The sequence below is a fragment of the Macrotis lagotis genome, chromosome 3, assembly GCF_037893015.1.
Source record: "Macrotis lagotis isolate mMagLag1 chromosome 3, bilby.v1.9.chrom.fasta, whole genome shotgun sequence".
Taxonomy (NCBI): Eukaryota; Metazoa; Chordata; class Mammalia; order Peramelemorphia; family Peramelidae; genus Macrotis; species Macrotis lagotis.
Genome location: NC_133660.1, coordinates 8075683 through 8092331, shown reverse-complemented (window position 1 = coordinate 8092331; position 16649 = coordinate 8075683). Strand labels below are relative to the sequence as shown.

Genomic DNA, 16649 nt, shown 5'->3' with positions numbered 1-16649 from the left:
AGCCCACTGAAGTATGTAATTCAATCAATCAGCACTGTCTGTAAAGGTGGCAGGATATAGAAACAAAACCAGAGTTCACACCTTGGCTTGCCACTTAGTCACCTTGTAACCCTGGGCTAATGTTTTCTTTTTGAGCTCGTTTTCCTTTAGAAAGCAACAGAAAAAAAAAAGCATTTATTATTTGCCAGGAACTCTGCTAAGTCCTTTTCAAGTATTATCTTACTTGCTCCTCACAACAATGTAAGGAAGTATTATCATCCCCATTTTGCATATGAGGAAACTGAGTCAGACAAACTAAGTGAACGGGGTTATACAGCTAAAAGTGTCTGAGATCACAGTGGAACTTGGGTCTTCTGATTACAAGGCCAGAGTCTTATTTACTTGTATCATCAGACTGGAATGGATTTGATGATCTCTTCTAACTCCTTTAGTTTCTGCATAATTTGACTCTATGACGATGGAATTAGTAAAATGGAGAAATAGATTAGGGTATGGATAGGACATGCATTGTAGAGATGTTGTATATGACTGAATGAGTAGATCACGTGATGCTAATCCAGTTCTGTAGCATTAATTTCTTGACATATTATCACTATAAATCACACTGATATAGTCTGCTTCTAAAGCAAGATTCTTTTTTAAAATTTTCAATTTACACATTACTTCTTGTTTAAGAGTAAACATAATCCCCCCTCCCCCACAAAAATATGAAACCTTATGAGAAACAAAATGAAAGAAAGAGAAAAACAATGCATTTCAGTCTGTGTTCCAATACCATCAGCTCTGTCTCAGATGGATCACATTCTTTATCCTAAGTCCAGCAGAGAAGTTCCTTCCATACTTTTCCACGGTTGCTGTTGCTGATTGCAATCCCTTCCCATCCATTCCTCCCCACCACCATCTATTATATTTTCTCTCTCCTTTCACTCTGTCTCTCTTCTAAAATGTGCTGTGAGGTGGGTCGAGTGGCACAGTGGACAGAGCACCCACCCTGGGGCCAAGAGACCCCAAGCCTATATCACATTCCAGAGATCCAGCAATGACCCAACAACTACTCGGCCCTGTGGCCCAGAGAGACCACCCAACCCCACCACCTTGCAAAAAGTAAAAATGAAAATGTGTTCTATTTGACGATCCTCTATGATCCAACCACTCCTCTGTCACCCACATGCCCCCTTCCTTTCCCCCGTCCCCCTTCTCTCCTTTTTCTTCTAGATGTCTATACCCTATTGAGTGTGTAGGTAAAGCAAGAATTCTAAACCAGAGGTCTATGAACTTGCTTTTTAAATATTCTGATAATTATTTAAATAGCATTGTTTATCTTTTTTAACCTATATATTTTATTTATTTAAAAATGTTATTGAGGGAAATCAAAGGAGTCGATGACAGCAAAAAGATTAAGGACCCCCACTGTATACTGATACCAACGTTACTAATACCTTCCCCAAAGGGCAATAAATGTTGCTATTGTTGCCTGACACAAGGGAAGGAAATAAAAGTTTTCCTCAAAGAAGTCACTTCTGCGGACATCAAAGAACAACCAAGAGACTTTTTCATCTTGTGTGGGACTTAACTTCTTTAAATTACCTTTATTTTAGAGCCAGAACCAAGGACTGCCCCTCCATCATCCCAGAGAGAAGTATGTATGCTATCCTCAGTATACTGTCTCCCCTCCTCCGATAGCCCATTCTGGGGCTTTACAACCACTTTTGGGGTAATCCTCCAGTTTGACCTTTGTATTTTCCAACCTATAGGAAGGCAATAGGAAAGGAGCCAGCTAGCATCAGGAGGGAAAAGGAGAACTACTAGGGTGTTTCTGAGTGACATGCAGGGGTTCCAGGGTCCTCTGCCAGTAACAGTGATGGAGAGTGGACAGAAGGAAAGAATCACCTGAGGGGCAAGTCTGCAAGGCTCCCCAGAGAAGGAAGGGTGGAGGAGGCTTATAAAATGAATCATGGGCTGTGTTTTATTATCTTTCTCACACCTCAAGTATTCTAGCTCTTACTGGCTGTTCTCCTCAGTCTTTATTCTTAATCCTATCAAGTTCTGTTCCAAGGGTATCCAGAAGGACACTGCGGGAGAGATGATTGGAGATGCTATGAATACATGAATAGCTAAGTGATAAAGATTAGCATAAGATGTTGTCATACATCAACAATGTGTTCTAATCAGAGCCCCTCAGAAAGCCAGTGGGGAAGCCACCTAGATGTTGAGCACCAGGCCATGGCTGGTATGATCCATTGGGGCACCACGAATCCCATGGGTAGCTTGGCCAAGTCAGTGCCAGGAGAGATTCTAAGAGGTCAAGAATGCAAGTCACAGGCTCAGGTGTGGACCACTTGGATTTTATTGGTTAGTTCTAGGTACCATGACTTTGACATTAAGAGGCAAGACCAGTGACTAAGCAGCAACACATTTCTTTTGTCATTGTGCTTCCAAAGCACCAAAAATGGAGCTATTTATTATATTATTATTATTTTTACTATTTCATCCTATCTTTCACATACTAGACAGATCTTGCTGTATACTGGATTGTTTCTAATTTATCATTAAATTATAATGCAGTTTATGGGGGTTGGGGGGCTGTCATGGAGTACCACATTGACATCATTAGAGGGTTTCAACATGCACTTTCTACTGATGGAACTCAAGCCACAAGAATACAAGTAGAACGGTTATGGGCAGACTGGTCTGGACAGGTTCACATTCACACCAACTATGGGTTGAGAAACCTCAATGGGAAGGTACCTATGGCAGTTCTTCCATTGGTGTGGGAACATTACACGCATGCACAAGTGATACAGTGGAGGACGTGGCAGGAGCTGGACGAAGGACGAAGGTGAGGGAAGGGCCGCTGGCAGTGGGCAGGGGCTGCTTTCAGCTATCCACAGTCAGTCTCTGCTCGGTGAGGGAGGCCTGCTGGGCGACCGTTTTATTCTCATGGCTGCGCAGTTTGGATACAACTTCTAGAAATGCCAAACTCTGTACCTCCTTGTGAAGGGTTTCTACAAGAGAGAATTCATATGAATTGGAAATGCATCTCCAAACCCCCAAAGACAAATACCTTTGGTTCTCCTTTTCCTTCCTTGGTACCCTAAGGTAATAGTCAGGAATGAACCTGGCCCCAAAGAAGCACACGAAGGAATCCTCCAGTTTTCTGTGGAATAAATGTTAACCTTCAGCTTGAGGTTGCAGATCTCCTATGTGGAAGTCAGAATGTACACCTAGATTCTATGACTCCAAATCTGGTTCTCTTTTTACAATTATGTACTGTCTCCCTTTGGTCGCCACATTCTCAATCATCGCCAGATAGCTGAGGTCAAGTGTGAGCCCTGATATGTGTATACAGGCTTCGCAACATGAAGACTCCATCCACAAAAGGTCTTGCCCAGATAAAGCCTGAGTAAGGAGGCAGTCCTGCCTTCTTAAAGACCAAGCTTAAGCTGGTAAAATGCCATTTCTGGCAAGTTCTCTATGAAGTCAAGATGACTGGGTTTGGTGTTTGAGGTCTAATTTCAGCAAACAGCTTGGCTGCTGGGAGTTGAATTCCTTGGCTACATGATCCAGATAAAAATGCAAAATGGCAATCAGTCTTGGCTGGCTACCTTCCACTTCTGCAATGATGGGGTTAGAGAGGTACCAAAAGGAATAGAGGCTGTTAAAAGTCATACATATTTGATTCTACTAGTAGGCATATACCTCAAAGGAAGCTGCTGATAAGAAAGTCCCCAAGATACCAAAATATATATAGTAGCACTTTTGTGGTAGCAAAGAATTGAAAACAAAGTGGATATCTATTGATTGGGGAATGGCTAAACAAATTGTGGTACATTAATATAATGGAATATTTCTGAGTAGTAAGAAAAGATGAATAGAGAGAAGCATGTAAAGATTTGTAAAATGGTGCAGAGTGAATTAAGCCAAGAAATCAATACAAACAGTGACTACAACAATGTAAATTAAAAGAACTACATAACAATCAAAAGTGAATGTTTTGAAAATATAAAGAAAAAGCATGGCTCCAAAGAAATGGCATGAGAAGATACTTCCAACTCCAACTCCACTTGTTTGAAGATCTCAAAGGTCCATGTTTATGGATGTGATATGGTGCATTTGCCCATATTTTCAGACTTTTTTTGATGTAGTGAACAATTTGGTGTTTTTTCTCTTTTTCTTTAAAAATTCTATTTGGTATATGGAATGGCTTTCAGGACTAGGCAAGAAAGGCTTATAAGAGGAAACTGTGATAATGGAAAAAACAGATAATAAAAATATTTTAAATATTCAGCTTTTAGGCCATGTACAAAAACCAAGCTGTTGGTCATCTAAAGGTAAGTAAGCACTGAACCATAGCCAAAGAGATATTATTTCGATAAAAGGAATCCAAAGACAGAAAGAAACTTCAGCTCGATGGAAGGCCAAATAGCTCCTACCCAAGATGACCCAAACACAACCACAAAAAAACTCCATTTCATCCTGAAGTCTCATGTCTGTATATCATTAATATTCTCATAAAGAAAGATTTAAAAGACACTGGAATTAGAAAACAAATCTGAAAATGAGTTTATCATATAAGAGAGGAAACAAGGGGTTACTAACATGGAAGACAATTCAGAATTAAACTGCAATCAGATCACTGACTGGTTAAAGCAAAAAAGTCAACAGGAACACCAAATACAAAACATAAAGAAAAAGGCACTGTATTTATACTAGCACCAAGCCAATTTATTTACATTATTAATCCTGAAAAACAAGAAATAAATAAAAGTAGACACCAACCCTAACCAATTTTTAGAGACCCTAATCATTATGAAGTTATCACAATAGGGAGACTTACAGAACACAAAAACTACCTTATGTGACAAATATTATTACTACTTTAAAAAAGTGGAGAGACAAGGTAGACAGCAGCAACACTTGTTTAGAACCTAATTTGCAAAAATATCATGGAAGAAAAGTATAAAGAGTTAAGAGGAGTATTATTTCACAAAACAGTAAGAAACAATTAAAGGGAAAATGAATCTAACCAAAAGAGATGCCAGTGTTCTCACAGTGTATAATCAATTGTTAGTAATAAAGGAGACATTGTTTGAGTTCTATGCTAGCACCTTAGCTCCTGATATAATATGTAAAGTAGAAATGGCTTGAAGATGAAGCTTAGCATAGACCTAACACTCCACACAGAAGAAATAGCTGGAGAAAATGACATAATATTAAAAGTATTCAAGGGGTGGCTAGGTGGCGCAGTGGACAGAGCACCGACCCTGGAGTCAGGAGTGCCGGAGTTCAAATCCAGTCTCAGACAACTAATATTACCTAGCTGTGTGGCCTTGGGCAAGCCACTTAACCCCATTGCCTTGCAAAAAAAACCCCCAAACCAAACAAATCTAAAAAAAAGTATTCAAAGATGAATTTCCAAAGTATCCTGAAGAGGAGAAAGATTCAAAAGAATGGAAAAGAATTACAGATGGCCTTATTATCCCTAAAAAGGTGACACCTCTCTACATTTAAAAAAAAAACCTCTATAAAATCTTGACCAATACAAATGTGAAAACAAAGGAAAATTTAAAATGGCCCTCAGCATTGTGTGACACCTTGTGGGACTGGGAATGATAGGTTGAGGCAAAAGCACAGAGGGTATTAAGGATCATACTTTTTTTTAGTCCAACTTTAATTTGACTTTTGGTACTTCAAAAGTGCTATCTATGTTCAAATACCAATGATAGGTTGATAGAATAAATTATATCAATCTCGACATTCTTACTATAAGCTAAACCAGAAGAAAGTTGCAGCTACAATGGAAGGACTGATTGCCCACAAATACTTCTGAGAGAAGCAGAGAAAGGAGTGGCAGAGAAGACTTTATTGTAAGCCCCAAAGATAGCAGAATTGGTATTTCTTGATTTTTATTGGTCGATTTTTACTGTAGTGCCAGTGATAAGTATTTGTACTGGACAGAGTACAGCAACATTACAAAGAATGAAAATGAACATATTTTAACTGCCAGTAAGACTTCTTATGGCTATGGAAATTATCATTGAGTCAGAACAGTCAACTCATTTATTCATCCCAGGTAAGATCAAATTTATAATAAAAAAGTAGAAACAACAATAATGAGAAAAAATAAGGTGCACAATTAGGAAGATTTGCTCAGACTACTGAAAGCAAATAAAGGGGAAATGCATAACAGAAATGATACTGACACTCATTTCAATAATTTCATTCATATATTAAACAGATTTAAATTATTTGCCACAACAAAGAGATCCAAAGACCCCAGGAAGCAAACACTTAAGATACTTTAACAAATGTAGAAAGAAGGTTGCCAAAGGGAACATAGGGTTAGAATAAAAAATTCCTCTATAAAATCTTACAAAGAATGCTGGAAGATCATAAACAATCTTGTCTCATAAATCAAAAGCAGATTAAAGAAAGCTTAGCAAGATAATATAACATGCAATGTGGTCTCAAGAGCATCTCTAAGATGAAAAGAGAAAAAGGAATATAAACAGAAGAAAAAAGAAAAAAATTTGCAAAAAATCTTTTCAACAAACTTACCTATTAGAGATGGTGGAATCAACTACTTGGAACCCCAATTTCACAGTCCCTAAGGTGAGAAGGCAAAAATGGCACCAAAAAGAATAAAGATGGGGAAAATAAAATAGATGGAATCAAATAGAAATAGAGAAGATCTGCTTGAAACAAATAATGATGGCATTGAAGGATTGATATACAAAGTATCTGAATAAAGGGAAGAAAACAAAGGCATGAGGAAAAAAATACCTCAAACCTTGCTAATATCTAAGAAAAAGTGACAGAAAATATCAGCCATTGAAGACCTATGTATTTATTCTCCCATCTATTCAGAATCATTATGAAGCCATGTTTATATAAGGACTGAAGGCAACACCCATGAAGTTATTAGGAGAAAGTAGGATTTTACAAGTGAGGTGTCTGCCTCTGTTCTGGAGGGCATTGAGCACAGAGGCAGGGTCAGGGAAAGATTCCCTATGGAGGGGGGAGTCTGGTGGTACAGAATACTGTGCTGATTAATCAAGTTCTGAGACACGACAGAGCCTCATGGCCAAGATCACTCAAAGGAGTTTAGCCTATCCATCTATGTCCATCCATAAAAAACAAAATGGATTAAAGATGTCTATTAAACCAGTTTCAATATGCATTTGAATGTATATCCCATAGAGCTTGTCCAATGGTATGGATGCTGAGAGTTGAGGAGGAAGAAAGGGTTAGATTGCTTTTCAGAAACTGCAAAACACCGCCCCCCCAATGGTTCCCATAATAACAAGATCAATTATACAAACATTACATGGAATTGTATGGCATTGAGACCTGAAATGCCACTGCTTCTGAAGAACCAAAGATGAGTATCATACAGAAAATAAGGGAGAAGTGGGCATGAGCAGACTACAACATGTCCCCAAAAAGGACTTCCTTAGAAGTACAGATTGTCAAGGATGGGATGACAGAATGAGCAGATGGACTGGTCATGTGTGAAAAAGTGAGAAAGACTTCCAGTAGCGGAGGACCCTATGGTAAATTTCTGGGAGCATATGAATGAAAATCAAACAAAATAGGCAGGAATGAAGAAGTTGAGGTCTGAATTTTCAGAGGTAATTTCAAATCAAAGAGATCACAGATCACTGAAATTTTAAGATATCCTTCATGAAAACATGAGAAGAAACAAGCAGGCTTCCACAGATGGTTTTCTGTGGCAGATCCTCTATGGAAGACTTATGGGAGGACATGGAAAGGTAGCAAGATGAGGTGTTGGGATGTGCATCAAAGGAGAAAGAGCCAAGCCAGAGGAGGTGGCAGAAACATGAAGCACTTGTATAAGCTTTAGTTGGATTTTACCATGTCAGGCAAAAGGGGAGAGTCTTGAAAATTTCAAGAAAATATTATGAAGAACGTAGGGATGGAAAAAAAAACATAGGATGCAAAAAAGACCTACATGCACAAAAATATGCATAGTAGCTCTTTTTGTGGTAGCGAAGGATCAGAAATTGAGGGGACACCCATCTACTGGGTAATGGTTTAACACTTGTGGAATATTATTGTGCTATAAGAAATGGGCAGGCAGATTTCAGAAAAACCTGGAAAAACTCATATGAACTGATGCTCAGTGAAATGAGGAGAATGAGCAAAATATGGAACACAGTATCAGAAACATTATATAATGATCGACTATGATCAACTTGGGACTTTAAGCAACACAATGATCCAAGACAAGTACAAAAGATTCACAAAGCAAAATGCTATCCATTTCCAGATAAAGAATTGATGGATTCTGAATGCACATCAAAGCATATTTTTTTCACTCTATTCTTTCTTGTGACTTTTTTTTTGAACTGTTTCTTCTTTCATGATTATGACTAATGTAGAAATAAGTTTTACATATGTTTTCACATTCAACCTTATCAAATTGAATACCATTTTAGGAGGAGGGGAGGAGGAGGAAGGGAGAAAAATTTGGAACTCAAAATCTTGTAAAAATGTATGATAAATGTATAACAGATATTAGATTAGATTGCTTTTTGACAGGAAGAGGGGAGGTAGAAAAAGATAAACCTCAAAACAAATGATTGTTGAAAACTACCATTGTATGTCATTGGAAAAATAAATAAAATATTTAATAAAAAAATTAAATAAATCACAATAAATGAGAAAAAAAGTATGACAAAAATTGTCTTGACATGAAATTGGGAAAAATACTAAAAAAGAATGCAAGGGAAACTATTAACATAATTGATTATATCATCAGATGCAAAAAAACACCTTTAGATAAAGTGTAAAACTTTCTAATTTAAAAAACTTAAAAGTGGGTGGCTAGGTGGCACAGTGGATAGAGCACCGGCCTTGGAGTCAGGAGTACCTGGGTTCAAATCCAGCCTCAGACACTTAATAATTACCTAGCTGTGTGGCCTTGGGCAAGCCACTTAGCCCCATTGCCTTGGGAAAAAAAAATCTAAAAAACTTAAAAGTATTGGTATAAATTAATTTTTCTTTAAATTGACAAAAAAGCATTTATATAACATCAAAGCATTATTTGTAATGGGTATGAGCTAGAAGAAATCTGAGTCTGTCTTAGATTAATCATATGATCACTAAACATTTCTATTTCATTTTTTGGGCTACATTGGTTTCCCTTCCAGTTTTTCTGTTTTAACTCTCAATAATATATAAACCAAAAACTGAAATTGGATCTTAACTTAAGATCCTATGGATACTAAGCCTATTATATCTTAGGATGTTGGAACAGAGTAAAATGAGCAGGGGTCAGGATTCAGGAAACCTGGGTTTTTATCATCTTTGCTACTTACTGACTCTTACTTTTCATGCCTGGGCTCCATGTCCTCATTTGTAAAATAAAGGGATTGGACTTGACATCTCTAGAATCCCTTTCAGGTCTAAATGTTCTCACTTGCTAGCCTAGATTCTGAAAGCAAGCCAATGCATCCAGTAGTTACTGATGCCAGTCACTCAACATGGGACATGCCACAGTTTTCTACAACTTGGATTTTTCCCCCTTCATATTAAATTCACCAAGTTTTTCCTCAGTATCTGCCCTATTCTAAGTGAGGCACTGAGGATATGAAGATGAGATGGGGCATGTTCCCATGGGTGCCTATTTAGTAAAAGGCACAATACAAATACTCAACTAACTATAATACAAGTATAAAATACATGAGAAGAAGTCCAAAGAGAATGGTAAGAGATTCCAGAAGGGACAGAGCTGGGAGGGGCTCACCCCTGGCTGTTCAAGAGCTACCTTTACTACCTGCCGGGAAGCAACCTCTTCTATGGGGAGAGACATAAAGCATCAACAACCTAGAAGGCGGGAGTCCAGTACTAAAAAAGGATCTTGGTGGCTGTAAATTCTAATCGTGGCCCTGCTGGCACCTCCCTGGATGGAAGTCTTCTCATGGACCCATCTGACCCTGTGTAACTAGGCCAAGTGTCCTGAGAGGGCAGCTCTGGGCAACACGACTATAAATGATAGGGAATATAGAAATGCTAATTGTGATTTCCAGTACAATATTCTCCCTGGATACTGGTATTTTAGATGGGTGCTGAACATTGTTTTTATATCAAAGAAACACATATTGGAGCTAGGCTATGTCAGTGAAAAGGTTGCTCATTATTTTTATTTAACATTGATTTTTTTTTTTTTTTACCTAGCTTTGGTTATTGACGAGACTTGTTCAGACTTCAGAATCATATTAAAAGTGTTCTGAGGACATTACCAAAACAAAAGTCACCCCATGTCAATCTCAAACCATCATTTAATGGATTTTACAATCCAAAGTCATTGCTCACTTCTCTGTATTTTATACTTAATTGTTAACCACAAATCAAACAGTAGAGAAAACACTCACCAGATCCCATGAGAGCACAGATCAAGACCATGGAGTTATATTTGATTTCAGGAGCACTTCTCTCATCTGCTAACAGTCTGTGTAGGATCTGCACAAGCTTCGCATTTTCTAGATCCTTCTCAGCAGTGACTGGAAGTGAATACAATTTATGCGTTAAGTCACATCCTTTAAATAGCTTTTCCCCAACCTCGCCGAATATTTTTCTTCCTCTAGAGTGGGTTTGTGAAACCTTCCAACACAATATGACAAATAAGGAGATGGATAATAGGGTATTTATCTCAGATTTAATGAACAGAAGAAGAATGGCTTAAACAAGTACCTCAGGAGTTGTTTCTGAATTCAGCATCAAAAAAAGGTCAATCTGAAGATTAAAATGTTTCTTTATGTGAAATATTATTTTGAAAGACATAAAGTACCTACTTAGTTAAAATGATCAATTCCATTTGAGAATTGAGGTGTACTGGAAGAAGACCATCTCATGAGAAAAAGACCTTATGATGGATTTAGACATTTAAAAAGGAATTTTAACATTTAATATATGAATAATAATAATAATAATAATAAAAAAGAACAGCCCAAATTTAGCTTGGTTTTAGGATTCTTGGAATTTTTCTATATAGAAAAACTTTATCCAGGACAAATATAGCATTGTGAAATACAGTTCCTCAAGCTTTCGAGGACTACATATTCTCCATAAGTCTTGGGAGATAGGTATGTGGCATCATTATACACATTTTAAGATGAGAAAGACTCAGAGAGAGTCATGGTGTGGTTGTATATAACCAATAGTGGTTGTCAGTGGTTGTTTCCTGTCTTCAGATTCAAAGCTCTTCTCATTGCACTTGACCCATCCCCTAAACTCCTGAATAGGCTCCTACTTTCTACCTGAATTTTTTTCTGGGGAGAGGTGAGGCAATCAGGGTGGTGACTTGTCCAGGACCACACAGTTGGTGAGCATCAGGTGTCTGAGGCCAGATTTAGATGCAGGTCCTCCTGACCCCAGGGCCAGTGCTCCATTCATTGAACCACCTCTCTGGCCCCCAAAGAGTTTAACAGTCCCTTTGTATCTGCCATTCCCAAACCTCTACATTTTAATGCAAGGTTCTTGATCTTTTTTTGTTTTGTGGATTTCTGGTGGAGTCTGGTGAAAATTATGGACCTTTCCTCAGAATAAAGTTTTGAAATGCATACAACAAAATACATAATCACAAAGAATACCAATTATGCTAAGTACAGGTAGCTATCTATAAAGCTCAAGTTCATAAATCTCATTTTTAAAAAAAAGCCTGTCTGCATTTTAAAAGTATCTCTCAAAAGTCTCATTTTCCAGAAATCAACTTAGATCCTAGCAATAGTGAAGTCTGCTATCTTCTGGGGTATGTAGCCAGGACCTGGGTGAAAGGCTACCCAGCATGACAAACACTAACTCTTTCTGTTAACTCTTAGAGAGATAACTCATATTACAGGAAAGAACCTGGAAAGCATCAGTAGGGATTATGAAATCTGGGCAAGAAACTAAAGACCCTCATTCATGGCTGCTGAATGAAGACAGTGGAGATTTGAAAAGTGAACATCTAACTAAATTATAGACGTTATTAACTTGTTTTTTTTTTTTAAACAAAGAAAATATTTTGCTACTTCTTTTTCTTTGGGCTGTGTGTGTGTGTGTGTGTGTGTGGCAATCAGGTTTAAGGGACTTGCCCAGGATCATATAGCTAGTAAACTTCTGAGATTGGATTTAAACTCAGGTCCTTCTGTTTCCAGGACAAGCAACTTTTCCACTGGTCTCCTAGCTCCTCTACTAACTGAATTTCCATATAATTGGTTTCCTTTATAATTAGAGACAGTTAATTGGCATTGTAGATAGAGAACTGTCCTTGAGTCAAAAGACCCAAGTTTAAATCCAATCTCACATCCTTATTAGTTTTTAGTCTAGATTTCCTCATCTGTAAAATGTGAATAACAATAGAATCTAGCTTCCAGGGTTATTGTGAGGAGAAAATAAAATTTGTTTAAATGAAACAATATTAATGTTAGTAACTATAAGATTTTGCAATGCTAGCTGTATAATACTGTGTACTTTTTTTACATTTAAAAATGTTATTCTGAGAATGAGATATTTATTGGACATGACTAATATGAAAATCTCTTTCATTTGAACATATGTCTAGTTATACTTCTTAGAAAGATTTTGTTTTCTTTTTTTTTTCCCCCTCAAAGGGAGAAGAGGGAGAGAGAGAAAATAGATTTTTGTTTATTGAAAAAAAATAAAAAGGTTTAGAGGTCTTCACCAGATTGTCAAAGGGCTCCCTTTCACAAGAGGGCAGAAAGCGTGATACAATGAACACTGGACTTGAAGTTCAGAGATCTGAGTTAGAACAGGAGCTCTAACATGATCATTTGTGTGATTACAACCAAATACGTTAACACCTCTGAGCTTGTTTTCTTGCCTAAAAAATGAGGATGACAATACTTGCATTACTTATCTCACAGAGTCGAAAGTCTATCAAGTTTTAGATGGACTAAAAACATGATATTTGAGATTGGAATATCAACTTCTGTACTACAGATTAGAATAAAACCATGGAAAGGAATGTCTATAAGGACTGTAAATTAAAATGGGGAGAGGCAAGACAATTTACTTAACTATATCCAATCCTGGGAGACCATCCTAAAGGATGGTAATTATATATATATATATATAGTAGAACAACCAAAAGGACGCTCAATACTATATAGGAGAAAAAAAAATCCAAGAAAAAAGCCAGTAATAAAATTCATGGCTTTAGATGATTATTCACAAGTGTATGATATGAGTAATAAGTAAAGTGAACTACAGATCCTAACATAAGAAGATAAAGGTGAATCCATGGCTATCACTAAGACAGATGGAATGGGACTCAGAACTCAAAGACAAATTTGCAAGAGCAGAGGTTATTCAAAGGAGCAGAATAAAGTCTGACAACAGAGGATTTATTTAGGAACATGAGCAGAGCAACATTATGAAGAGTATTTACCTGAAGATCAAAGGGGGAAGAAATGGAAGTAATGTTGACTGAATATTGATGAATTCAGAAAGCATCCCACCCAGGGAGGGCAGAATGATCTAGGAGGAATGAAAAGACTCCGAGTATTCTTAAGTCTTTTAGTGTTTTCTTTTTTCCAATGCAGACTAAGTAGGAAATGTCTAACTGGACTTAAATCCTTCAAAAGATAGAACTAAAGAAAAGAACCAAGAGATCCTAATTTTCATTAATAAGGAGGAATTGGCAGTTGAAGGAAAACTGGTGAGAGCCCTGAGGAAAGGGAATATTCCTCCCTTAGAATTTGTTCTAAGAACAACAAATCCTTAAGTTTTTGGAGAACAGCCCCAAGGGGTTCAAAGAGAAGGGATATCTAGGCCCTCATGGATTAATATTCTACAGAACCTGAGGGGCAAAGGATGGGAAAACTTCCATGGATAAAATCCTTAAGTTAGAAACAGAAACAATTCAAATCAAAATAAAGGGAAAGTGAAAAGACTAAATTTTTTGGCTGTTTTATCTTTTTTTACAGGTGGCCCCATTTGAGTTCATTTTGTTGACTAGCTTGTAAATGACTTTAATAAAATTGTATGTATTGTGTGCTGATCCATAAGAGAGCTCATAGATGTGGACTGCCAAATACCCAAGGACTTGTCAAATGATTTTTATCTAATTTTTCAGAGAGGGTTCCAAGGCAGATAGCTCAAGGGGGTGGGAGAGACATAGCTTACTTAAATTTTAGTCATTTGCCATTATCTCCTACACTTTCTAGTGGAGAAGACGAAGAAATGAAGGGGCTTGGAACCCATGAGATGACTGACCTTGAATGCCTCGAGGTCAACCCAAAGAAAGTGATTTTTCTTTTTTTTTTTGAAAGTGATTTTTCTTAAACATGGAAATGTTGGTTCAGATTCAGCAAAGTCCTACCTGTAGTCCAGTCCAGATTTTAGAAATAGGTGAGAGAAAAGTAGAATTTGCTACAGAGGTACTTACCTAATTCTAAAGCTGCTATAAGCGCCAGTGCAACAAGGGCTTCATTCTGCATTATTACATGTTCACTAGTTGCCATGGTTACTAGATGCTTTACACCACCATTCTGCACAATGGTTTTAATTACATCCTACAATTAAAAGTCACAGAAATATTAAAAAGATTCACATTTATACTTAATATAAATATATTACATTACTATATAAGTAAATATAAGCAGATTACATTATAATCAGTCAATTTATTGTTTAGTTGAATAGTTCTTTGACAGGGGTTCAATATGACTCATTGAATTTATCCATTTAAAAAATATTCTTGGCAGGAAGGAAGAGGCTTTTTAGCTATGAATAAGTTTATCAAATATGACAACTTAAATTATTTATATGGAAAAGTAAAATCTAACTTCAAGACTACTTATGTCAAGTATCCATTTTAAACAACAGACATGTCCAAAATATAAACCAAATAAATATGGCTGCTGATCTAAACTCTGATTTTCTTTTTGATCAACCAAGGAAAGAGTTGTGGAACAAAAGTTTCACCATTAATTTAATTAGTTGGTCATCTAACTTTCTCTCAAGTGATTCTGGGTAATGATCTCTTATTTAGTAACTTTACTGAGTGACTTTTGGACTGGGGTTGTATAATGTATATCATGTGTAGCTGAAATATAATTATGCACTTGAAATAAAACATATACGATTTTCCCCTGAACAACAAATAGGAGACTCACAACACAGAAGGGGAGAGGATCCAGATTTGTTTCTTCTACTGCTCATTATTTTACCCTCTTCCCAGAGAGATTTTCAAGGTTGTATTCATTTACTAAAGAAAAACTTTACCAACTGGAAGTGAATGTGACTCAATAAAAAAAAAAAATCTAAATTATAGAATAAATTGAAAACTTTGCAGTATTACTTTCAAATATTTTTAATTAGCTAAAATACTTATGATTGCCTTCCAATATGTTTATTTTATGACAAGATTTATGGTTTATAAGAAAAAAGAATCATGAGATCATAGCTTTAAATATAGAAGGGGTCTAAGAGGTCATCTATTTTACAAGATAAGAAAACTGAGGCCTGAGGGATGTTTGGTGGTCTGGCCAAGGTCATCTAGGTAGCAAACGATAAAGGCATGCTCTGAACACACAATCTCTGATTCCCAACCCAACCACCTTTCTGTTGCAGTTCCCCCCCAGCCCCCACTGCCTCCCTCATCCATACTTATGTTCTAAAAACAGTGTATTCTTTGGTGATTTCAATACGCCTCCATTTTGTTTACACTACTTAATGAGCAAATCTTTCTTCCTAAATAAAAGATAGGCTCTAGTCCATTGCACAGCAAAAGATTCTAACTTCCCAATTCTGGAGGCTCTGATGTAGTTCTATTCTAACACCTAAGGGTGGAAGCAAAAGCCCAGGCCTATCTCAGATATTTCTAGAGACTGACATTACTGCAAATGCCTACCCAGAAGAAAGCCTAGGGAAATATATTCCTATGGGAAAGAATGTCCCCAGGGAAGACAATGCTCCACCTGCAATGCTCTGTCACAGAATATTCTCATCACAACTTGGCCCTCTGTGTTTTGTTGATCATTACAACTTACCTTCATCTACCTCCTAACTTTGGACTTCCGTCTTGCAGCCTCATATTACCATCTATTCACTGTTCGATCCTCTAGAGTCCTGAATTTATCATTTGTCTTCTCAATTCAGAGGTAAGACTAGGAGGAAGTGACCAGCTATATTTCATTTGGGGATACTTTGGGGGAGAACATCATGACTGCAAAACCTGATTTTCCCTTTGTGTATACAAGCAATAAAAGGCTAAACTTGAAAGATGCACAGTATTGACTTAATTCTTCCACATTAAGTCTTTTCCCTTGTTAGCCTCTTTGAAAAGCTGAGAAAATGTTCATTTCTGATGAAAAGAAAGTATCCCAGGGTATTGTATCATAAATGACAAGTTCATTTAGTTGAAATTATAATACTGAAATCCTTAAATGTATAAATAAAGCAAGGGACTTAAAAAGGAAATCAGTGAAAAAGAAAATCAAGACAGACAACTATGAGAAGTTCAACCTGCAAATTATTTATGGATCCTTGAGTCCACATCTCATATTCCATGGTTTGTGGTATGTCCTGTAATGTCTTTGGGCACGAGAAAGGAGAAAAAAAATCTTCAAAAGCGCCTTACAGGTTTGGACATGGAGAGAAGCACAAGCCTAAACAAGTTT

At 37.0% G+C, this 16649-nt stretch overlaps 1 protein-coding gene across 5 annotated transcripts in view; it reads right to left on the bottom strand.

Moving 5' to 3' along the window:
* Window positions 1-2324: 2324 nt before the first annotated feature.
* RAP1GDS1 (Rap1 GTPase-GDP dissociation stimulator 1) overlaps window positions 2325-16649 on the bottom strand; it is a 200185-nt gene continuing 185860 nt past the window's right edge. For all 5 annotated transcript variants that reach the window (XM_074228074.1, XM_074228073.1, XM_074228076.1 and 2 more), the window contains 3 exons: window positions 14414-14540; window positions 10398-10526; window positions 2325-3005 (listed from right to left, as the gene is read on the bottom strand). In XM_074228074.1, coding sequence (XP_074084175.1) covers window positions 2878-3005; window positions 10398-10526; window positions 14414-14540 — 384 coding nt within the window. In that variant the 3' untranslated portion in view covers window positions 2325-2877. The remainder of the gene's footprint in view (window positions 3006-10397; window positions 10527-14413; window positions 14541-16649) is intronic.